The sequence below is a fragment of the Trichechus manatus genome, unplaced genomic scaffold (genome assembly GCF_000243295.1).
Source record: "Trichechus manatus latirostris isolate Lorelei unplaced genomic scaffold, TriManLat1.0 scaffold00031, whole genome shotgun sequence".
NCBI classification, from domain to species: Eukaryota; Metazoa; Chordata; class Mammalia; order Sirenia; family Trichechidae; genus Trichechus; species Trichechus manatus.
In genome coordinates, this window is record NW_004443967.1 from 22,055,448 (window position 1) to 22,080,524 (window position 25,077).

The 25,077-nt window shown below is 52.8% G+C and overlaps 1 protein-coding gene across 1 annotated transcript in view; it reads left to right on the forward strand.

Annotated features, from left to right (window-relative positions):
• KNDC1 (kinase non-catalytic C-lobe domain containing 1) overlaps positions 1-25,077 on the forward strand; it is a 46,239-nt gene that overhangs the window by 7,282 nt on the left and 13,880 nt on the right. Inside the window, exons 3-17 of the mRNA XM_004374990.1 lie at positions 486-544; positions 3,237-3,383; positions 3,710-3,827; positions 4,834-5,669; positions 7,120-7,234; positions 8,187-8,258; positions 8,350-8,411; positions 17,330-17,488; positions 19,112-19,189; positions 19,856-19,949; positions 20,798-20,960; positions 21,035-21,723; positions 22,372-22,516; positions 23,010-23,101; positions 24,070-24,476. Coding sequence (XP_004375047.1) covers positions 486-544; positions 3,237-3,383; positions 3,710-3,827; positions 4,834-5,669; positions 7,120-7,234; positions 8,187-8,258; positions 8,350-8,411; positions 17,330-17,488; positions 19,112-19,189; positions 19,856-19,949; positions 20,798-20,960; positions 21,035-21,723; positions 22,372-22,516; positions 23,010-23,101; positions 24,070-24,476 — 3,236 coding nt within the window. The remainder of the gene's footprint in view (positions 1-485; positions 545-3,236; positions 3,384-3,709; positions 3,828-4,833; positions 5,670-7,119; positions 7,235-8,186; positions 8,259-8,349; positions 8,412-17,329; positions 17,489-19,111; positions 19,190-19,855; positions 19,950-20,797; positions 20,961-21,034; positions 21,724-22,371; positions 22,517-23,009; positions 23,102-24,069; positions 24,477-25,077) is intronic.

The following is a 25,077-nucleotide window of genomic DNA, read 5'->3' on the forward strand; positions in this document are numbered from 1 at the left end:
GTGAGGGGTGGGTGGAGGGGTCGGGCCGAAGGAGGAGCTGGGGCCCAGGGCCCCGGTAGGGCAGAGAGCCGGCGGCCACCCTGGTAGGAGGTGTCGTTGCGGGGTGGCCGGCGCTCCGTGTGCCTCCCCCCATTCCGGGGACAACCTGAGCTGGAAGGGGTCTGGCTTTTGCCTAACTGGAGGACCTTAATTTCCCTCCTCTTGGAAGCCAGACCCAATCCTTTCCTTTCTTCCTTGCTTGTGGAGTCAGTTTCTCACACCTCTGGGGAACGAGGGATCTCCGTTTCTGACCGCTGTCCCCTCTGACGCTGAGACCATCCTCAGCGCGGCCAGCACAGTCAAGGGGGGCAGGGGGAGGCGACGGGGCAGTGTGTCAGCTCCCCTTCCCGGCCTTGGTGGGCTCCCAGAGGAGCGTTCCAGCGGGTTGTTCTGTCCCGGGTGCTCTGTGCATTGCAATCACAGCGTCTCTCTTTTCCTTCCCCAAGATGACCCTGAGGGCGCTTTTGTTCCCCCGGAGTTTGATGTGACTGGGAACACCTTTGAGGTAAGTGCTGGCAGGTAGGGAGACGCCAAGCTCGTTTCCTCCACACCCGTACCGCGCCTGTACCGTACCTGCACCGTACCGGTACCTGGTGCTGGCCGCTACGCTGTGGACAGTGCATGCTGCCCCGGGCACTGCCCGGCTCCCCCCTTTCCGACTGGGGAGGGGGCATTTTCAGTAGCGGGGCTGCCTTTGGGGCACCCCCACCCTTGCCAGCCGCAGATCGTCTAAACGTGCTGGTACGACAGCTTAGTGTTTGTGAAGAGGTGACTTTCGACTCGTGCTTGTCATTATAATTTCACAGTATGTTTTCTGGAGTGCCAACTTACTATATTTAACGTATTGAAAGTGCCTCAGATTACTGGTGGTGACTGGCACCGAGTCACAGCATCCTCTGACGCAGTATTTACACACCTGCCAGAGCAGTGGTGGGCGCCTCTCCCGGCCCAGGTGGCATGGCCCCCTCCTCCGTTCATCAGTGATTGGACGAGGAGCCCCCTTTGATGAGAAGCCCATTTTTCTATTGGGTTGTGGTGCTTTTCTTGCCTGTTGTAGGAGTTCTTCAGGTGCTTTTGTCCATTTTGTTCTGCAGATGCATCTCCACTTTGTAATTTGTCTTTTCATCTTCTTCAAGGCAGAGGTTCTCAAACTTTCCCGTCCCAGCATCCCTTTATACTCTTAAGACTTGAGTACCCCAAAGAGCTTTTGTTTATGTGGGTTCTATTGTGGTGCAAATGGTTAATGCACTCAGCTGCTAACCAAAAAGTTGGAGGTTCAAGTCCACCCAGAGGTACCTTGGAAGAAAGGTCTGGCAATCTACTTCCAAAAAATCAGCCATTGAAAACCTTATGGAGCACAGTTCCACTCTGACATGCATATTTTAAATATTTTTAAAATATTTATTAGTTCAGTTTAATTAAACTGACAGTAATAAACCCACTGCATGTTAACATATATAACAGTCTTATGAAAAATAATACTTCTCCAAAAAATCGTAAGAGGGCCATTGTGTTACATTTTTGTAAGTCTCTAATGGTTGGCCTAATGGAAGACAGCTAGATTCTTGGAGCTGCTTCTGCCTCAGTCTGCTGCAAAATCGCACATCTCTGGCCCCTGGGAAACTCCAGTGTTTGAGAGAGAGAACAATAGTGAAAAAGGGAAATCACACCTCAGGGTTATTACGAAAACAGCCACACTTTGAGGAAAGCTGTCTGAATGTATCCTTGGATGAAAAAAAAGTTTCTAGATGTTAATACAGTCAAATTCATTCATGTCTTCTATCATTAGTGTTTTGTTTGCGTGTCTTAAGAAACTTTCCAACTTTAAGGTCTAACAGATTGTCACTGATATTTTCCGCCAAGAGTTTTAAAGTTTCTTCTTCATATTTAATTCTTTAATCTACCTGAAGTAGATTTTTATATGGTGTGAGGTAGGGATCCAATTTCTTCTTTTCCCTATAAATAACCATTTTTTCCAGCTCTGTTTATTGATTAGCCCAGATATATGCTACCTCAGCCATATACCAAGGTTTTTTACAAAACAGGTCTGCTTCTGGAGTCTCTATTCTATTCCACTGACCCATTTGTTCATCCTTGAACTAGAACCACATTTTAATAATTAGGTTCACAAAGAAGCCCTGCCGATGGGCAGGCAAAGGGCTGCTCTGTTCTTTCTCAAAAGTGTTCTGACTATTCTTGGTCTTTGTTATTTCATAGACATTTCAGAGATAGTTTACCAAGTTCCATGAAAGCTCTGTTGGAATTTTGACTGGAAAGGCACTGAATCTATAGATCAATTTGGCAATAATTGACAGCTTTATAATATATGGTCTTCTCCATAAACACTTTTACCTCATCATTTATTTAGGTCTTGTTTAATGCTTCTTGATAACATTTTTAGATTTTCACTGTAGAGGTCTTGGCTATCTTTTATTAGGTTTATTCTCAGGAATTTGATAATTTCTGATTCTATTCTAAATTGGTGGGCATCTTTTTCATTACTCTTTCCTGCTTGCTTGTTGTTAGTCTACAGAAATGCAATTCACTTTAATTTCTCAATCTTATAGCCGGACATATTATTTCCATAACGTATAGATTCATTTAGCTTTTTTATTTAACGTCAAATCATCAGTTTAAAAAAAAAGGCAGTGTCATCCCTTGCTGGCCAGGTGCTATGCCTCGTTTGCCTCCTCTCCTACTGTGAGCCGGCTCAGAGCAGCGGTGACACACTGGGTAGAGGTCGTGTGACAGTCAGTGTTCGTCCTGTCCCAGGGAGAAGTGGTTACTCTCCCTTCCTGTCCTCACATCCAGCTCACCGGGAGCCCGTGGCTTGGCCTCTGGGGCACAAGTCCATGTGGCTGCTGCATCTCCTAGTGGCACACGCCACCATCACAAGATGCGTATCAAGAGATAAACAGTTCTTCCTTTGTGGCAGTAATGACTGGTTAGAAAATGAAATGAAAAGTATTCCATTTATAATAGCAACAAAAACTATAGAAAGCTTGGGAGTAAAGACAAGAGGAACAAGTATAGACTTAGAGAAAACCTAAACCTTTTCTGCCCTGCAGTTATTTCAAACAGAATTGCACAGGCCAGGCCCAGAGGAACAGCGGGGTAGGGGTCCGTGGCGGGGTAAAGGGGGCCTGGGCACTGACGCTGCTCCCAGACACCGACGGGGGCCCTCTCGGTCCCCGCAGGCCCACATCTACTCCCTGGGGGCCACGCTGAAGGCAGCCGTGGAGTACGTGCCGGAGCCAGAGCCAGAGCCCAAGCTCAGCGCGGACCTGGAGGCGCTGCTGGGCCAGATGCAGGCGGAGAAGCCGGGGGACCGGCCTGACCTGGAGGTGAGCCCCACAGCCTTGCAGTCACACACACGGACACGCATGTGCACCCAGCAGGCACCGAGCGCCTTCTGTCTGCCCCGCCAGTCTCATCCCACCTGCAGCCTCATCTGGCTGCTCAACTGGAATTTGGTGGTTGATCCATTTGGTTTAAGACAAGACCTCGGAGTTTCTTGAGCATTTCTGTTATGAAAGAGTTTGGCTCAGACCTACCAAGGGCTGGATGAATCACTGGGTTTTCTGTGGTCCTGGATACACTGCTTTCTGTACCAGAAATAGCAATTCCAGGCGGGGGGTGGGGGGTGCCCACGTCTGACCCATGTCCGCAGAGCATCATCGCGCTTTGTGAGGAGAGGATGAAGAGCGTGTCCTCCTGCCACCTGTGCCAAAGCCTCTCGGCCGTCGGGAGGAGGGTGCTCTCCATTGAGTCCTTCGGAGCACTCCAAGGTGAGTCCCACATGCGCGTGCGCATGCACACATGCTCATATACACACACGGACATGCACAGAACCATGTACCCATGCGTCCTCTCACACAGACCCATGCACACACACATACACTCACATAGACACGCACACAGACGGGCACATACACACAGGCATGCACATGTTCATATACACACATTCACATGGGTGCACATGTGCAGGCATGCACATGGACACACATACAGGCACACACGTTCAGTCACACAAATGCAGACACAGATATGCATGCTCACACACAAATGCACATGTACACACACACGGGTGCACACATGCTACAGGCATGCACAAGAACGCACAGACGTGCCCTGCAGTTATGCACATTGGTACATAGACACATACATGCACACATGCTCACTGTCACATGCATACAGACATGCACGCCCACATGGGCATGCTCACACTCACACAAACACACACGCAGTCACACATGGGGTGCTGGTCCAGCAGGGAGTGAGCTTAGGGGGAGGCCTGCACCCACTGTTGTGTGAAAACCACAGGCTGCAAAGGGTGACAAGGAGCCGTGCATGTCTAGAGGCGTTCGCAGGGAGGCCTGTGCCCGGGACAGTGTCCCCCGAGGGGCCAGGAGGGTGTCCCCAGAGAGGTAGGGCCTGTTCAGTCCCCTTCCTGTGGGGCATTACTTGTACAGTCATAATAGAAAATAGATGTGCTTTTTCAGTGAAATACTTAGACAGTCCAGGGTTCCCTTAGGAAACTCCTGTGGGAAGCTTTGCCTGGCCTGAGGGAGACAGAGGACCAGAGGCTTTCCAGAGCCTTCCAGAGCTTCATTAATTAGCTGGGATTAGTGACTAACGAGGCTAGGAAGTCACTGGGGATGGTACTGAGGGAGGGGGTGGGTGGCTGGGAGCCTAGGGGAGCAGCCCCATCCCGGGAATCCCTGTACTCGGGGTCTTTTGGGCGGGGGTCTCCAGTCCCTGCTCCCTGCCGTGACCCCGCTTTCCCCGGCACAGATATCAGTGAGAGCGCCTGGAGGGGGAGATTCGCGCCCAGAAGTGTGGGGCCCAGGGGGCAGCCCGGGGACCGTGGCACTGACCCCAAGGCCCCACATGCCCCGCAGGGCCTGCCTGAGGGTGGCCCGGGCAACCTGGAGCAGGAGAGCAACTGGGGTGCTTGCCCCCCGCCCTCAAAGCCTCTGCTCTTGGCACCTGTGAGAAACGGCGAGAGCCTCGACGGGGAGGGGCTGTGCTCAGAGCAACTGGCAGGCCTCCTGCTGGACACCAGGGGTCCCCTGGGCGACCTGGACCATGGCCTGCTCAAAAGAAGCCGCCTGAGGAAGGTGCAGACCTTCCCCCGGCTCCTGGCTGAGGGCCCTGAGGCAGGTGCTCTCTGCCTGTCGCTGACGGGAAGCCAGCTGCCCATATCCGAACTGCTCCCTGCCGACTGCAGGAAGATCTTTCCAGAGGGGAAAAATGGCCTCCTGGGCTTCAAGGCACTGCCCAAGTACAGACTGTGGCCCGAGGAGGGGTCTGAGCCCCCGATGAGCGAGGCACGAGGCCCCGGAAGCCGTGGGGACAAGGGAGCCCTACCGGGGGCCAGTATGGGCAGCAGCACTGGGCTGGGAGGCCCCGGCCAGGGAGGGGCGGCTGGCACCCCAGGACTGCCAGAGGAAGAGGGGCCCTCACAGCCAGCCAAGGCAACATCCTGCCCCAGCCAGGGCCCTGCAGAAGAGAACCCCCCAGCCTGCTCCCTGGACCTTCGAGACGCAGGCAGAGACACCGGGGCTCCCTGCAGCTCTGCGGGTGTTCCAGAAGAAGTGGGGCAGCCAGGAAGCACAGCCACGGAGCAGGTGGGTGGCCCGATTTCCTGCTGGGGGCACACTACGCTCCTCTTCTGCCATGCCCCATGTGGTACTGATAATTTAGCCCAAGAAGGTCGCTGTGTCCCCAGCTCTTCTCAATAACCGAGATGTTCCAGGGAGCTGCCGGGTTTTGAAGGAAGCTGTGAACACAGCCCGGGCCTGCTGTCCCCCACAGCCTGGGCGTGCTGTCTTCCACAGCCTGGGCGTGTTGTCTCCCACAGCCTCCCTGGGGCTGTGGCCTCCCGGGGGGCAGTACTAGTCCCAGACACAGCCTACAGCCACCCCTCCATCCACCAGGCAGTGACGTCAATGCCCACCCGTCATGAGCAGGCATGCCCGGCAGGGTTTTTCTTTTCTTGCTAGAAGAGGGGAGTGGGAACAGCCCCCCAGGACCCCGGCCCAGCAGCCCCCACCCCAGCAGGGCTATTTCAGGGCCTTGGTTTTCTGCCTGCGGGGGCTGGTCCTGACTCCCTGCGTTCCTACACCAGTGTCCCAGTGGGCATAAGTGGGCTTCGGGCCCCGCCCACCAGCCCCTGGCCCCAAAGTAGGGAAAAAGCAGGGGCTTCAGGTCTTCCTCTTTGGGTTCTTTTAAAAGTTAGAGCCACAAGCGTACGTCGAGACTATTCACGGCCAGGCTGGGTGTCAGAGCCACCAAGAAGTGCCTGTGCCCAGTTCCTAGCTGCTCGGCCGTGGGCTCGCCACCACTGCCAGGTCTCTACAGCTCACTGGAGCAGATGAGCCCTCACCGGGATGGACAGACCTTTGCTGGGCAGAGAAATCCACCCATCACTGTGTCATTCCTTCGTCCTAAGAGTTTGTGAGCTGCCTGAGGGCACAGCCCAGCCCTTGGGCCCCGCATGGCCTACAAGTGGGGTCAGGGTCCCGAAGTCCAGGCAGCACTCAGCAGCCCCGGCACTGCTCCCCTGCTCCACCCTGAGGGGGTTAGGGCTTGCCCAGAGCTGGGGTGGAGAGTAAAGCCAGCCCCCTGCCCAGAGCTTCACTGCGGGACACAGCCCAGGACCTCCAAGCTCAGTGCTGGGACACCCCACAGCCCCACGCACAACAGCCGTGCTAAAGGCTCGGCAAGGAGTGAGCCAGCCTTCAGACACGGGGCCAGCAGGCACAGCACTGACACTCTTACTGGACAACCCCCTGGGTGGGGCGGGGGGGGCACTGACTGGCAGGGAGCCCAGGAAGAGCTGTGCCCCCAGTGGGCCATGGAGGGGGTTGAGGGAAGGATGCTAGTCTCTGGAGCCTTCCACTAAAGCATGCAATTGGGCATCCCTAGCCTGGTGGCCTCAGAATGAAGAGCCGAGATCTGGCTTCTTCCAGCCAGTGGTGCTCCAGGGCAGGGGGCATGCTGTGGGAGGCCTGTTCCTCTCCAGCAGTGTGTGATGGGGCCGCCCTGTCCTGACCACATCCCTTCCTCCCCACACAGTGGATGTCCCTGCAGGACCTCCTGGTGAAGCTCGGCCGGCCCTTCCGGGAATACGAGCTCTGGGCACTGTGCCACGAGAGCCTCCAAGCCCTGCAGACTTACGTCGAGTTCCCAGGTAGCCACCCTCGCCCGTCCCCAGCGCCGCCACGGCCGATGGACTGCGGGGCCCAGCGGCCTGTGAGAGAGACGCTGAGTTCACTGAACATGGCCCAGGTGGTCAGTGCAGACCTCAGGGCCGTGGGGGTGTCGGAGGGGCTTGGGGCAGAAGCTTTAACCTCCTTTAACCAAGCAACCCCTGCTGAAAGGAGGGGGCCACAGACGCTCTGGCCATGCAGTCCCAACAGGGTAGCATCGTCCCCAAGGAGATGAACATTGATTCTGGGGGGAAGAGGGGAATCTTAGATACCACAGTGATTCGTGGTCCTCGAAGTTCTGCCCCACGGGACACCCTAACAGATTTTATACAAGATGGGGTGAGGAGGGGTGGGGCAGAGAACAGTGTCCACAGGGCTACTGGGGAGGGGAGCAGTTATCAGAGACACTGCTGTCAGGTCACCTGGTCCCCCACTGCACTGCCCCTTGACTCAGGATGGGGTCTGTGACCTCTCAGCCTCCCCCAGGCCCCACCTTGTCCGTGGGTCAGCCATCTCCCCAGCTCCCCTGGTCTTGGTTCAGTGCATTTTCACTTAGAACTCAGAGCACCCGCCAGTCGGTGTGGCCAAGTAGCATCCACCACTGCCTCGGCTGCTGGGAGGGGCGGCTCAGAGGGTTCTCCCTGTGCTTTGGGACAGACGAGGAGGGGGCTGGAGCCTGCTTCATGACCTGGCATTGTCCAGGGACTTGAAGTCTTGCAACCCTGGGGGTAACACTGGTGAGCTATGAGGGGACTGGGCAGTGTGCCCACCTGCCCAGGCCTGCCTCATGTGACAGGGAGGCTGAGAGGAGCCCCTCCTCTTGATCGGGCAGTATGGCCCTCCAGAGAGCGGCCCTCGGAGCTGGCGGCAGGTGGGTCCTGTTGTGCCGCTGCCTGCTGAGGTGTTCGCCTCTGATACCACACTGTCCTGCAGCCTACCTGTGCCTGGACTCCGTGCTGGTCGCCGAGGATGGCACAGTGCTCTTTGGGGCACCCCCTGCGGACGGTGCGTATGAGGCTCACCAAGGGCTGCGCTTGGCGTGAGTTTGGTGCTGCCGATGGCAAAACTAATCCAGGTCTGGGGTTTTCTGTCTCAGGTGCTTACAATTCATTTTTCGTGGCTCCTGAGGTCGCAGAGGAGAAGCTGGTGACGGAAAAGGTAACCAGACCTCCTCCACACTCCTGCCAAACCCTGGGCCTGCAATCCTTATACCCAAGCTCGTCCCACTCCCACCCCTCCTGTCTAAGAGGGAAAAAGAGGAGGGATGGGCATGGTGTTGGGACCCAGTGGGATTGTGGCAGGCCCCTGAAGGGCACCACACATGCCCAGCACCTCGGCTCTGGCCAGTGAGATGGCTGCAGGCAATGTCCACCAGTAGACATTGCCTCAGAGGGTCCCAGGGGACATGGTGAGGCAGTGGCTGCCGCAACAGTCCTCTGCGTGAACAGTTGGAAGTAGTGCTGCATGGGCTGCCTGTCCTGGTTTGTGGGAGCCAACAGCAGTCATTACAAAAAAAAACAATACCCTTGAGTCTATTCCAACTCATAGCAACCCTATAGGACAGAGTCGCCCCATAGGGTTTCCACAGCTGTAAATCTCTATGGAAGCAGATTGCCACATCTTTCTCCCACAGAGCAGCTGGTGGGTTAGAACCACCAACCTTTCAGTTAGCAGTTGAGTGCTTAACCACTGTGTCACCAGGGCTCCTTCAGTCGTTAGAAAACTATCATTAAATTAAGTTATACAAACTCACAATTAAATTATACTCAAAACCAAGCAGAGTTTCCACTTCCAGAAAGAGGAGTAGACATACTATCCCTATTCCTTCTGCTAAGTACAACTGAAAACCTGCACAGTGTACATAAACAAACGTGAGGAGACTCTGAAAGGTGGAGAGAAGAAGGCAAACCCCCTATGGACCTCAGGATAGAAGAACGACACAGTGATGAGGCCGCTGGCTTTCTTTTTGTCTCAGACATCCCAGATTTGGGGCTGAAGAAGCCAGCAAATTAGAAACACCAATTGCTGCAGACAAAAAAGCCCAACAGAAACCAGCTCCCTGCAGCCAAAGGACCAGGAAAGGGGTGGCCCAGCAAGACAGAAAACCCTCAGACAGTAACCACTCACTTCAGCCAAACACCACGGAAAAACAGCCCCACCCACACCAGCAAAGGCAGAGTGGGGAGCATAGACTTTTACCCTCTCCCAGCTGTAATAAGGCACCTCGACTCACTCGCTGGGGTGCTGTCAGAGAAGGCTGAGCAGAGGGCCAGGACTTTTGTCCCCACCAGGTGGTAATAAGGATATCACTCCCCAGTGGCAGCGGAGACCACACAGGGAGCCTGAACTTCTACTCTCACCTGTTGGTAAAAAGGCACCCCAACTCCCCCACTGAGTGGTATCAGAGGAGGCCAAGTGGAGAGTCAGGACTCTCACCACCACCACTTGGTGGTAATGAGCCCACCTTCATCTCCCACAGTGTCGTCAGAGCCATGTGGGGTGCAATAAGGAGGCCACCTACCACCCTCAGCCAGGAAGGTATCAGTGGAAGCATAATGGGGAACCAGAACTTCTACCCTTGTCCAGCAATAATGAGGAGTCCCCCTCCTCAAGTGTCAACAGAGAAAACCTGGACTTCAATCCCCACCTGGCAGGAATGAGATGGCACCCTCCCTTCCCCTGCCAAGATGATATCAGAGAAAGCCAGCTAAAACAGGAAGTTTAAATAAGATCCAGAATCTTATAACATAATTTTAAAAATGTCCAGATTTCAATAAAAGATCACTCATTATACCAAGAACCAGGAAGATCTCAAAATGAATGAAAAAGATATCAATATATGCCAACACTGAGATGACAGAGATGTTAAAAATAACTGAAATTTTAAAGCAGCCATCATAATAATACCTTAACAAATAATTATGATCATATTTGAAATAAATGAAAACATAATCTCAGCAAGGAAAGAGAAGATAAAAAGAAGAAGCAAATTGAAATTTTAGAACTGAAAAATACAATAACTGAAATTTAAAAAAAATTCAGTGGATGGGCTTAATAGTAAATGAAGGGGTAAGAAGAAAGAATAAGTGAGTTTAAAGATAGATCAGTAGAAATTACCTAATCTGAACAACAGGAAGAAATTAGGCTGAAAAAAAAAATTAAGCAGAACCTCAGGGATCTGTGGGATAGTAACAAAAGATCTAATATTTATATCTTCAGAGTCCTGGAAGAAGAGGAAAAAGATGGTGAGTCAGAAAAAATATTCAAAGAAATAATGGCTGAAAACTTCCCAATTATGGAAATGAACATAAACCTAAAGATTTCAGAAGCTGAGGAAACCCAAAGAAATCAACACCAAAACACATCAATCAAACCTTTCAAAAAGCTAAAGACAAAAATTCTTGAGAGTAGCAAGAGAGAAACAGCACCTTACATATAGGGGAAAAAAAGTCAAATGGCAGTGTATTTCTTATCAGAAACCTTAGAAGGAAGTGGCAATACTTTTCAAGTGCTGCAAGAAGTGTCAACCCAGAATTCTATATCCTTCAGGAATCAAGGGAAAGTTAAGACTTTCTCAGATAAAGAAAAACTAAGAAAATTTGTCACAACAGACCCACCTTAAAAGAATGGCTAAAGAGGTTCTGTAAACAAAAGGGAAACAATAAAAGAAGGAATCTTAGAATGTCAGGGAAGAAAAAAAGACATGCTAAGAAACAATATGAATAAATGCAATAGATTTCCCATCACCTCTTTAGTTTTCTAAATTGATGATGAAGTAAAATTTATAACTGTTCAATGTTGTTTTAAATGTATACAGAGGATATATTTAAGACCATTATGTTAAGAATGGGAGAGAGTAAAAACCCATCCATGGGCATCGGGTCAATTCTGACTCCTAGTGACCCTACTGGACAGAGCAGAACCGCCCCCATAGGGTTTCCAAGGCTGTAAATCATTACAGGAGCAGATTGCTGAATCTTTCTCCTGAAGAGCAGCTGGTGGGTTCGAATCATCGAGCTTTTGGTTAGCAACCAAGCACTTAACCACTGTGCCACCAGGGCTCCTTATGAATGGGAAAGAGTAAAGGGATGTAAATGGAGGTAAAGTTTGCATACTTTACTTGAACTGGGAAAATGACCACACCTGTAGACTGTGATAATCTATGTAGATGTAGTGTAACACCTAGAAAAAACAAACCTGTTGCTGTCGAGTTGATTCCAACTCAGAGTAACCCTATAGGACAGAGTAGAATGCCCCATAGGGTTTCCAAGGAGCAGCTGGTGGGTTAGAACTGCTTACCATTTGGTTAGCAGCTGAGCTCTTAACCCCTGTGTCACCACGGCTCTAAGTAACACCTTGAGCAACCACTAAAAAAAGCTATAAAAAGAGATACACTCACAAACACTATACATAAAGCAAAATAGAGTACTAAAAAAATGTCCAAGTAACCCATATGAAAGCAGAGAAACAAAAAACAGAGACAACAAACAGAAAATAAAAAAATGTCAGACTTAAGCTCTAACATATTAATAATTACATTAAATGTAAATGACCTAAATACACCAATTAAAAGACAGAGAATGGCAGGGTGGATTTTAAAAAATGACACAAATATATTCTATCTCTAAAGAACTCATTTTAAATATAGCAATATAAGCAGGTTGAAAGTTAAAGGATAGAAAAAGATAGATCATGTAACATTAATCAAAAGAAAGCAGGAGTGACTATACAAATATTGGATAAAGTAGACTTCAAAGAAACTACCAAAGACAGAGAGAGACATTGTATAAAGATTAAAAAGTCAATCCTCAAAGAAGACATAGCTATCTTAAATGTTTACCTTCCAAACAACAGAGTTGCAACATAAATAAAGCAAAACTGATAAAATTGAAAGTAAAATATAGACAAGTCCACAATCATAGTCGGAGTTTCAACACTTGATAGAACAACTAGACAGAAAGCCAGGAAGGATACAGAAGAATTCAACAACACCATCAACCAACAGTATATAATCAACATTTAAAAAACACTCCACCAAACAACAGCAGAATATACATTCTTTTCAAGTGCCCACACAACATATACCAAGATAGACCATGTCTGGGGCCATTAAAAAAAAAAAACCTTAACAAATTTAATAGAAATTCATACAGAGCGCATTCTCTAACCACAATAACAGAAGCCAGTAACAGAAGATAACAGGAAAATTTCCAAACACTTGGAAATTAAACAACACAGTTTTAAATAATCCATGGGTCAAGGAGGAAGTCTCAAGGGGAATTTAAAAAAAAAAATTTTAATTGAATGAAAATACAATATATCAAAACCTGTGAGACACAGCTAACACAGTGCTGAGAAAGAAATTTATAGCACTAAACACATACTTAGGAAGAGAGGAAAAGTCTCAAATTAATCATTTAAGTTCCCACCTCAAGAACCTAGAAAAAGAAGAGCAAAATAAACCTAAAACAAACAGAAGGAAGGAAATAATAAAGATGAGAGAAGAAATCTATGAAAATGAGAATAGAACAAAATCAGTGAAACAAAACTGGTTCTTGGTTCTTGGAAAATATCAATAAATCTGACAAACTTCTAGCAAGACTAACAAAGCAAAGAGAAAGACACAAATTACCAATACCAGGAGTGACACAGGGATATCATTACAGACCCTGCAGACATCAAAAGGATCATAAGGGAATGCTACAAACAGTTCTACACACATAAATTTGATAACTTACACAAAATAGACCAATTCCTTGAAAAACTCAAATTACCACAACTCAACCAATACAGATATTATTACTATACTATTATCACCAACACTAAGGTCAAAGATGAAGAAACTGAAGATTTTTACCAACTTCTGCAGTCTGAAACTGATTGAACATGCAACCAAGATGCACTGATAATTACTAGAGATTGGAATGCGAAAGTTGGAAACAAGAAGAAGCATCAGTAGTTGGAAAATATGGCCTTGGTGATAGAAACGATGCTGAAGACCGCATGACAGAATTTTGCAAGACCAATGACTTTTTCATTGCAAACACCTTTTTTCAACAACATAAACAGTGACTATATACATGGACCTCGCCAGATGGAATACTCAGGAATCAAATCGACTGCATCTGTGGAAAGAGACAATAGAAAATCTCAATATCATCAGTCAAAACAAGGCCAGGAGCTGACTGTGGAACAGACCATCAGTTGCTCATATGCAAGTTCAAGTTGAAGTTGAAGAAAGTTATAACAAGTCTACGAGAGCCGAAGTGTGACCTTGAGTATATCCCACCTGAATTTAGAGACCGTCACAAGAATAGATTTGATGCGTTGAACATCAGCGACCAAAGACCAGACGGGTTGTGGAATGACATCAAGGACATCATACATGAAGAAAGCAAGGGGTCATTAAAAAGACAGGAAAGAAAGAAAAGACCAAAATGTACTCTGGAAGAGACTCTGAAACTTGCCCTTGAACACTGAGTAGCTAAAGCAAAAGGAAGAAATGATGAAGTAAAAGAGCTGAACAAAAGATTTCAATGGGCAGCTTGGGAAGACAAAGTAAAATATTATGACATGTGCAAAGACCTGGAGTTAGAAAACCAAAAGGGAAGAACACGCTCAGTATTTCTCAAGCTGAAAGAACTGAAGAAAAAATTCAAGCCTCAAGTTGCCGTACTGAAGGATTCTACGGGGAAAATATTAAATGACACAGGAAGCATCAAAAGAAGATGGAAGGAACACACAGAGTCACTGTACCAAAAAGAATTGGTCAACATTCAACCATTTCAGGAGGCAGCATATGATCAGGAACTAATGGTACTGAAGGAAGAGGTCCAAGCTGCAATGAAGGCATTGGTGAAAAACAAGGCTCCAGGAATTGACGAGATACCAACTGAGATGTTTCAACAAAGTGATGCAGCACTGAAAGTGCTCACTCATCTAGGCCAAGAAATTTGGAAGACAGCTACCTGGCCAACCGACTGGAAGAGATCCATATTTATGCCTATTCCCAAGAAAAGTGATCCAACCAAATGCAGAAATTATCTAACAATATTGTTAATATCTGTCTTAGTCACCTAGTGCTGCTGTAACAGAAATACCACAAGTGGATGGCTTTAACAAACAGAAGTCTATTCTCTCACAGTCTGGTAGGCTAGAAGTCCAAATTCAGGGCGTCCGCTCCAGGGGAAGGCTTTCTCTGTTGGCTCTAGAGAAATGTCCCTGTCATCAGTCTTCCCCTGGACTAGGAGCTTCTCTGAGCAGGAACTCGGGGTCCAAAGGATACACTCTGCTCTCAGCGCTGTTTTCCTGGTGGTTTGAGGGCCCCCTGTCTCTCTGCTTGCTTCTCTCTTTTATATCTAGGAAGAGATTGGCTCAAGACAGTCCAATCTTGTAGACTGAGTCATGCCTCATTAACATAACTGCCACCTATCCCACCTCATTAAAATCATAGAGGGAGGATTTACAACACATAGGAAAATCACATCAGATGACAAAATGGTAGTCAGTCACACAATTCTGGGAATCATGGTCTAGCCAAATTGATACACATATTTTGGGGAGACATAATTCAATCCATGACAATATCACATGCAAGTAACATTTTGCTGAAGATCATTCAAAAGAGGCTGCAGCAATACAAAAACAGGGAACTGCCAGAAATTCAAGCCAGATTCATAAGAGGACATGGAACGAGGGATATCATTGCTGATGTCAGATGGATACTGGCTGAAAGCAGAGAACACCAGAAAGATGTTTACCTGTGTTTTACTGACTATGCAAAGGCTTTTGACTGCATGCATCATAACAAATTATGGATAACATTTTGAAGAATGGGAATTACAGAACACTTAATTGTGCTCATGAAGAACCTGTACATAGATCAAGAGGCAGTCGTTTGAACAGAAGAAGGGGATACTGCATGGTGCTTCAGAGTTGTATCCTTTCACCATACCTATTCAATCTGTATGCTGAGCATATAATCCGAAAAGCTGGACTATATGAGGAAGAACGGGGTATCAGGATTGGAGGAAGACTAATTAACAACCTGTGATATGCAGATGACACAACCTTGCTTGCTGAAAGCACAAAGGACTTGAAGCACTTACTGGTGAAGATCAAAGACTACAGCCTTCAGTGTGGATTGTACCTCAATATAAAGAAAACAAAAATCTTCACAACTGGACCAATAAGCAACATAATGATAAACGGAGAAAAGATTGAAGTTGTCAAGGATTTCATTTTACGTGGATACACAATCAGCACCCATGGAAGCAGCAGTCAAGAAATCAAAAGACGCATTGCATTGGGCCAATCTGCTGCAAAAGACCCCTTTAAAGTGTTAAAAAGCCAAGACATCACCTTGAGGACTAAGGTGCGCCTGACCCAAGCCATGGTGTTTTCAGTGGCCTCATATGCATGTGAAAGCTAGAAGATGAATAAGAAAGACCCAAGAAGAGTTAATGCCTTTGAATTGTGGTGTTGGCAAAGAATATTGAATATACCATGGACTGCCAAAAGAACGAACAAATCTGTCTTGGAAGAAGTACAACCAGAATGCTCCTTAAAAGCAAAGATGGCAAGATTACATCTCACATACTTTGGACATGTTATTAGGAGGGATCAGTCCCTGAAGAAGGACATCATGCTTGGTAGACTAGAGGGTCAGCAAAAGAGGAAGACCTTCAACTAGATGGATTGACACAGTGGCTGCAACAATGGCCTCAAGCGTAACAGTTGTGAGGATGGCGCAGGACCAGGCAGTGTTTCTTTCTGTTGTACATAGGGACGCTATGAATTGGAACTGATTCGACAGCACCTAACAACAACAACACCCAATATGAAATAGGTCACTTGAATAGCCCATAGCTATTAAGGAAATTGAATTTATAATTTAAAACCTCCCCAAAGAGAAATCACTAGGCCCAGAGCGTTTCACTGCAGAATTCTACCAAATGTTTAAAGAAGTAACACCAATTCTACACAATCACTTCCAAAAAACAGAAAGGAAATACTTCCCAATTCGGTTCATGAAATTAGTTTTACCCTGATACCAAACCCAGACAAAGAGTACAAAAACAAACACAGCTACAGATATTGCAACATCCCTCACGAATATAGATGCAGAAGCATGACTGAGCCCTCAGCCCGGCTGTCCCCTTTTGTTCGCCTTACATGAGGCAATGACTTGGGGAGCGTGAGGGAACCAGTCGGTTCACACCCCGCTTTACACCCCACCCAAACGGCCCATCCTCTGGCTGGGATCCCTGTGAACCAGTGGTGTGCTGGTAGAGCTCAACAACCAGCTCTGTGAGCAAAAGTGTGTACCTCTAGGGACACACATACACTTATTACAAATTTAACTAACACCGTGGATGGGTAGCACACAACTGACAAGTAATAATAAAAGGTACACTGCTCTTTGTAGAACACCCCATAGAGCCAGCTGATTCTTATAGGAAGCTGTCCTTGACTTCTGCCCAACCGTCTATCCACCATCCACCGATGACGAATGGGTGTGGCTTTGAGGTCAATGCTGGTAGATATTTTTATCTCAGTAAGATGAAATGAAACAACAAAACACCTGGGAACTTCACTCGTTCTGAGCAACATTCTAAGACAATAGTTGTTGAATACTGGAAGAATATTTCTTCGAGTTTTTGTGCTATTTACAATGTAACAGCTACAGACATGATGTGCTTTTAAATTTAATCTGCATTATAACATGGTGTCCATCACTTCATTAAGTCAATCCACAAAACAATCAAGCCCATATTTGTGGCATTGACCGATTTCCACAGTATAACTATTCCCATGACTGAATCACCTGGGTCCTTGTTAAACATGACAGATTCCCAGGCCGTGTCCTGGGTTCTGGTGCAGAAAGTAGGGGGGGTGGAGGAGGAGACTGAAGACCCCTCCCACGGTGGACAATCTCACTATGTGTGTCCGAGGAGCCACTCTGCGGGGGCTATGCCCGGTGTCCCCCTCCCCCGGGGACACCCTGGGGCAGGGCAGCATCTGCTGGGTGTGGCTGGCCCCGCGGTGCCTCCAACACCCTCTCCCCACTCACCCAGGCCTCAGTGTATTGTGTGGCCGCCGTTCTGTGGACCGCAGCCAAGTTCAGTGTGCCCCGCGACCACAAGCTGGCCCTGCCGCGCAGGCTCAAGGCCCTCCTGTTGGACATGGCCAGATGCAGCGCCCGGGAGCGGCTGTCTGCGGCCGAGGCCATCAAGGTAACTGCACTGTGCCCACACCACGATGGTCCCAAGGCCTGGGGCGGTGAGCCTCCATTGCTGAGCTGGGCATGCAAGGCTTGGGGGAGCTGGGATGCAGGTTTAGCACCTGAGCCGTTGGACGGGGGAGGGTGGGCTTCATTTTCTCAGCAGCACTGCTCAGGCTGCCCTTTCTCTCCAAAGCTTCCTCCTGGCTGAGAGCGAGGAGGGGGTGCCCAGAGCCAAGAACTGGACAGCTAGCCTGAGACCCCGCCAGGAGCCCTGATTTCCCCTCCCCACCCGAGGGCCCTTCCGAGCCTTGCATCCTTAGCTCATGGATCAGGCGTCGCTTCTCCCCACCTGTCTTTCCCTGCTGGGATGTGGGCCCCAGGCTGGGGGATCCAGTTGCAGCTGGGTCTTGACTACCCCCTAGAGGGTCCCCAGCCCACCTCTAGCAAGTAGAAGCAGGAGACAGAGCAGGGTGGACCCCATAGTGTTGGGATGGGAGGAGAAGCCCTGTGCAGATGGTGAGAAGATGGGCTTTGGGGGCAGGGGTCAGGTTCAGCCTCCCCACCCAACCACTCTGTGGCCTGGGCCAGGTGCTCACCTCTCTGGCCTTGGTGGCTCCGTCAGGTGAGGATAACATCTAACGGGGTTCCCACCATGAAAGGGTGCAAAGTGTGTGTGAGAGCTCCTTCCATGTTCACTAAACAAGACTCTTGTCTTCCCCGCACCACAGCACCCACAATCCTGAGTGAAAAGAGTGCTCCACAGTAACATTTTGTCCCAAATATCAGAATGCTTGGCCCTTCGGACAGTCAGTGCCAGGGCCATTGGCCTGCCCCATGCCCACCACACCTCGAGGGCACAGAGCCACAGGTGGGGGTGACAGACGCCTGGCCTCACCGTGCGGGGCAGGGGAAAGAGCAGCCACACTCACGCTGACCTTGTTGCTGCCACCACCTGGCTGAGCAGGTCCCTGGGGGACCTCCTGCCTGTCTGATTACAGCTCGTTGCAGCCATCTGCCCAGTTCTCTCGTTTATCAGGGTGTAATTTCGGGAGCATTTTGTGTGTGCGTGTGTGTGAGAGAGAACGCTCATGCATGCTCACATGCACACTGACGGATCCTGACCCGATTCAGCCAGGGTTTTATAACGTCACCCTTTCCGTAGTTCTTCAAGGGGCCGGCCAGAGATGCTCTGTGTTCCTCCTGTCTCTTATCTTCCATGAGTGACAACCGGGGCAGACCTCCGGGCACCACCCCCGCCTGTCCCCTCTGCAGTAGCCGTCCGCAATGACAGGTCCATCAGGCTCACCAGCCAGCTGTGGGGGAGGAGACGGGCAGTGTTTTGTTCAGTTTTTATCCCCAGGTTGAAGACAGGCTTAAAGAGCACATGCATGGATGCAGAAATTCACACCCAGCCGCCCAAGGCCTAGGGCGCACCTGGGCGCCTAGAGCAAGGCACCCACAGGCTCTTCTGTAAGGGAGGCATGGCTCTCCTTGTCCTGCCAGCCTCGGTAGGGTGTCCTCCTAGAGCTTGGCGGTATCCACACACACACCCTCCCCCGCTGGCCGCACTGGCCGGAACCTGAGTCGCCCTGTCTCACACCCGTGCCAGCTGTTCACTGTTTCCTGTTTTCAGATGTGCACCAGCTACCTCCTTCAGCGAGGTATGGACAGCAAGAAGATCTTAGCCCACCTGAGTGCATCTACCTGTAAGGTAAGATGGGGGTTCCCGTTAGGATAAGGCTTCAGGTTTTAAAGTGTTCGCTGTAGCATTTATGTGGCATTCGGGGGAAAGCTGAGAATGATGACTCGTCCTTGCTTCTTAGCTTAGCCCTGGGAGTGGGGGGCGGGCAGGAGTCAGCTCTCAGGGATGCCATCTGATCTCCTGGGTCCTTAGGGCTACTGATGTTCAGCACAGTTTACAGACTGCCTGTCGGCCTTCCTGGTCCTGAGGGCTGGGCCGGCGCGGGGCAGGAGTGGTAATGGTGTCCTGAAGCACCGGCAGGGTCATGCCCCCCGGCACCTGGCACCTCCCCCATCAAGCATCTGGGAGTTGGGGTTCTGAGTAACACGAGGTCTCAGCCGCGGCATCACCGTCCCATGCCCTAGAAACCAGCCAGAAACGGCTTGGATTTGTTGGCGAAGCACGTACCGAAGACTCCTAATCCGAGAAAACAGGAGCCTGCAGGCCCGCCCCAGCCCCCTGAGCTGCAGGCCCGCCCCCAGCCCCCAGAGCGCGCCCTGCTTAGTATGAGGGGTGCAGGGAAGAGGTGCTGCTGGGGCGCGAAGGCACCGCGTGCGGTGGAGCGAGCCTCCCCGCCTTGGCCCGCAGGAGCTCTGTATCCGTGAACGCAGTGCTAACAGAATACATCTGCCCCAGGTTTACCAGGAGGAAGAAACCATCAGTCTCCAAAATGCTGTCTTGGTGGTTGACCTGGAGCTGGATGTGGTGTCCCCTCCCGAGCCCAGCCCAGGTGGGGTCCCAGGCCACCCTCCTCCTTCGGGCCCAGACACCGGCCCCGCTGCCCCCACCCGTGTGCACGTGAGCAGCCCTGAGGGGGCACCCAGGGCAGCATGTCCAGACCTCAACAGCCGGTTTCATCTCTCTGTCCGTGGACACCAAGTGGGTCAGGCTGTGTCCCAAATGTCCCTGCCCCACCGCGCTCGTGCTCTCTTGCACCAACCTGGTCCAGTCCGCCCGTGCAAGGTCCCGGCGCCCGCCCCCATTCCCTGCAGCGGGTGGAAGGCCCCTCCTTCCTCCCCAGCAGGTCCATGGGAGCCCCCTTGCCTATGCGTGCTCTTTCTGGACTTTTCCATCTCTACAAAAAAGAAAAAAAAACCCAGTGCCTTCAAATCGTTCTGACTCATAGCGACCCCACAGCGACAGAGTAGAACTTCCCCGTAGGGTTTCCAAGGTTGTAACGGTTATGGAAGCAGACTGCCACATCTTTGTCCCCCAGACTGTCTCGTGGGTTCTGGTCAGCAGCCAAGCGCTTAACCACTGCACCGCCAGGGTCCTTGTCATCACCGCAGCCTTCCCTAAATGCAGATCCCTCTCCCTTCCAGCCCCTGAGCCCCCGGCCTCTCTGACCCAATGCCACCCCTGGGTGCTCCCCCTTCCCCCCAGCTCCCTAGACACTCCCTCACTACCCCTCTCTGGGACGTCACCCCTGGGGAAGGTGCCATCTGGAAGACAGCCCCATTCCAGGCATCGCCGAGGTCTCTGGCACAGAGGAAGCACTAGGGGTTGTGGGGGGTGGGGAGGGAGGTGTTGGGGCTGTGACCGTCCCGCAAGGGCGTCCTGACCGTGGCCCGCCCCCAGGCTTCGTGCCCGTCAGCAGAGACGCCAGGCTGGCCGCCGCGCAAGGACCTGTGCCCGGCAAGCTCGCCTCCCGCACAGAAGCCACGGAGCTGCCAGCGGCGTTCACCTCCGCGGCCACGCACTTCAAACCGATCGTGTTCGAGCAGGACACGGATGCTGCTGCGTGAGTGCCGCCACAAGGCTGGGGGGTGCAGGGGCGCAGGGCCCCCCTGAGTGCTCTGCCTCTTGTCCCCGCAGGGACGAGCTTGCTGTGGCCCTTGGACCCGCCGAGAGGCCCGAGGAGAGGAGAGGCAAGGAGGTGGGCAGGGGGACGCTGGCTCCTGAAGCCCTTGGGGCCGCTGCCAGCGCCAAGACGCCCGAGAGGCCGGCGTTGACTGCCGAGCCGCAGGACGCAGCCTCAGAGAAGCTCGGAGAGTCTGCCGTGGAGCGCCCCTGCCCTGCAACCCCTGTCCCCCCACACCGGCCAGCAGAGGCCGCATCCTCGAAGACCCTGAGCTCCCCGGTCTGCGCTTCTCCACCCGCCCAGCCCCGGAAGGCACAGGTCCAGGCAGAGCAGAGGTCCGAGGAGCCAGTCCTGCTGGGGGCCACTTCCGGGGTCCTCGCGCCCGCTCCCCTCGGGGCCCCCGCGGCCAACTACGGCCCACACCGCCTGTCCAAGACACCCAGGGGCACGGTCACCGAGCGCCCAGACCAGGAACTCGAGGGTCCCCGATGGGCAGCACAGGCCAGTCCAAACGGCCCCCGGGGAACATCCAGCAGAGAGCGGCCCAGGCCGGCCGACAGCAAGCTGTGCCCCTCAGGCGCAGACACCTCACCCCTGCAGAGGAGGACAGCCTGTCCCTCGCTGCAGGAAGCTATGCGCCTCATCCAGGAAGAGTTTGCCTCCGATGGTTACCTGGACAACGGACTGGAGGCCTTAATCATGGGTGCGTGGGCACCAGGACCCCAAGGAGACCCAGGACCAAGGAGGGGTGCAGGGCGGAGCCCCAAGTCCAGGGACTGGCGTGGACAAGACTATGGAGGGGAGTGGGGTGGGGGTCACGGCCAGGTGCGTGGCGTGGAGCACAGCCCGAGGACCTGGAAGGAGGAGCGGCAGAGCCAAGAATCCCAGCCAAGACCCTGGTCACTCATGTCTCTCTGCCTGCGGATGATCTCTCAGGAGTTAGAGCTCAGCCCCCAGGGCTTGACCAGCAGACGTAGGGGATTCCCAGAGCAGGGGGCCCCCCTCCAAGGGTCCTAGAGACCAGCTGCTCCCCTCCCCTCCAGCCACCCCTCAGCCCTTCTCAATGTCCACCCCTCTCCCCAGAGCCTATCACTGTGCTCCCCACCCCCAGGCCAAAGCCCAGCTCCCTCCCTGCTGCCCGCCCCCCAGGCCAGAGCCCGGCTCCCTCCCTGCTGCCCGCCCCCTACCCAGAGCTCCCCTCCCCACCCCGCTCCAGCTCAGGAGACCAGAGCCCTGAGGTGGGGGGGTGGGGGGCAATACCAACCTCGGCTTCAGTCGCGACCTGAACAGCGAGCTGACCCAGAAAACCCCTCCCCACGTTGTAAACTGCGCCGCGTGTTTTTGAAACCAGGCGAATATGTTCATGCCCTGAAAGACCTCACCTACGCCACTTTCTGCGGCGCCATATCAGAGAAGTTCTGCGACCTCTACTGGGACGAGACGCTACTGCAAAACCTGTTCAAGGTGGTGAACGGGGCGACGTCGCCCTCTGACAGGTGGGCACCCCTCCCTGCAGCACCCAGGAGAGCCAGCCCCGTCTGCCTGGGCCCACGTCTCGGCCCTCCCCTCAGTGTCCACCTTGACCATCAGACGGGCTGCCCACGGGGGTCTCGATCAGCCCTGCTTCCCACAGCTTTCCCAGGTTCCTTCTGGGAAGAAGAAAAGAGGCTCCTGGGGGACAGTGGGGGAGGCCCAGCCAGGCCACAACCCACTGAGAAGGGCCATCTAGGCCACTTCCCAAGAAACTAAGGACACCCCCCCTCTGCCGGAGTCCACCTCAGCCGTCCTGGGTGATTCCCGAGCATCTGCCGCCGGCAGGGAGGGCCTCCTTGGGCAGCAGCAGACGGCTCAGGCTGGAGGACGCTGCTGAATGACCGTGTGCCCTGAGGATGTGTTGAAGCACCTGGGCACTGGCAAGTGTCATGTGGGTGAGACTGGGAGGTCCCTCAGCAAGCCTCACGTGTCCCTCTTGATCTCCACTGTTTCCAGGGAGGCCGCACAGCAGCCCGAGGCAGAAGTCGAAGCTGGTGCGCCCAGCAGCTGCTCCCCGTCCAGCAGAAGACACTCAGGGCCCAGGCTCGGTAGGAGAAGGCGCCATAGAGAGGGGGGAGTCCTCTTTCAGGAGGGCATGTTGGTGAGGGGCCTGAGAGGCAGGCCGGCGCTCCTTCCTGGAACCACCCACAGCTGGCTGGTCCAGACAGAGCTTTGCAAGCATCTTTCCCAGAACTCAGCACCATCCAAGGCCTCCTCCTGCCAGCCCAGGATGCCAGCACAGCTGAGGACCTTGTCATTTCCAGAGGTCCAGGCTGGAGACATCCAGAGCGGGCTGGAGAGGGCAGGATCTGGGCTTTTCAGTTGCTTGGAAACCAGGGATACGTAAAGGACACCGAGTTCCTACTCAGGCAAAGCAGGAGCTGGCAAGCTCCTGCACGGGGTCCGGGAGCCCATGGGGTCTGGCAGCCGGGGGAGTGCGTGGGAGGACATGAGATCTGGGAGCTGGGGCTGCCTGTGGGAGCCAGGCCACCCCACACACAGTGCACCCTGAGCACATCCTGGGCGTTGCTGCAGCATTTGTGGGAAGTGACAGAGAGCTAGGGTTTGCTGTAAATATTCTAGAAGAAAAAAGGGGAGGGGCCTGGGGAAGCAAAGGGGCAAAGTTGATAGTCGCCTGCACACACACATCAGATGCTACACTCTGCTGTGCACCCGAAATGTCCAGTAAGAAGTTTAAAAACACAGTTCAAATGTCCAGAGAAGGAAAACTCCACCACTTCTTGGCCCACCTGTCACGCTTCCTCCTAACACATGTACCTACAAGCATCTCAGAACCACATCCTAATTTCCACTTCCATCTCGGGTGACAGAAGAGCAGGTTTGGGGGTGGGGCCCACGGACCCCACTTCCAAGGTACCAGGCTGCGACCCCCGGAACACCTCATGGCCTCTGAAGAGCAGAAGTTGTGCCATGGGGGGTTGGGGGGCTGCACCCTGACCTGGGCCTGGCAGAGCTGGATCACTGCCTTGGGTAAGCCTGGCCCCTTCCTTTCAAGGGAAAGAGAAGCTGGCCGCATCCCGTGCCAGCAGGGCTCTCTGCTCGCCCACGCCGCTCTCAGATCTCAACTCCGAGGAGCTCTCCCGGGGTAATTTTGAAGTGGGATTCCGGCCACAGAAATCCCTCAAAGCTGAGAAAGAGCCTGCAGCTGAAGACGGCCCTCCGCGCGGCGGGGACCCTGGCGCGGAGCTGGCGAGCAGGAGTCTCAACTCGGGGGCGGTGGCCCGGCTGGAGGAGGGCGGCCTGGGTGTGCTACCGGGCCCCGCCGAGCTCCAGAGCTGCAGCCCCGGCTGGTGCAGCGCCTTCTATGAGGCTGACTGCTTCAGTGCCGACGTGCATAGCTACGTGGAAGAGCTGGGGCGGCAGAAGGCCAGCAGGGCCACGGACATCGATGCCCAGCACCCAGTGAGTCTAGCACCGGGGGAGTCCCGGCCTCGGCCCGTGTGGGGGCAGGGAGGGCGCTGGGTGCCCCTCCTAGGTCTCCTGCTTCTGGTGCCCCCGTGCGGGCGTGTGGACGTGCTGTGCTCACCTGCACGGGTCCTCCAGGGACATCTGGAGTCAGAGGTTTTCTCCTCCGTGAGCCAGACCTGTAGGGCACCGTCCTGTGGTCACAGTCAGGTTTGGGGTGCCTCTGGTGGGCAGACAGTCCCGCCTCCCTTCTCATCTGCCCACTGGAGCCTCCTGCCCCTGGTCACCCTCACTCTGAGATGAGAGAAAACGCTAGAAGTGCCTTGCCTTGGCAGTCCAACGCTGGCTGGGCCCTCAGGGCGGCCGGGCCGTGCTGGGGGGCAGTGCCCTCTGCCAGTGGACCCGCCATGGTGAGCAGAGCCCAGAGGAGACCACAGACTTGAGCTCAGCCAGGCCGGGCTGCCCTGATGTGCATAAAGCCCTGGACAGAGCCTGGGCTTAGGGCTGCTGCGCTGCCACTGGGGGTCCACCCCCACAGACATCGGGGTTCTGACCTGGGCCCCCCCCACCACAGACACCGGGGCTCTGACCTGGGCCC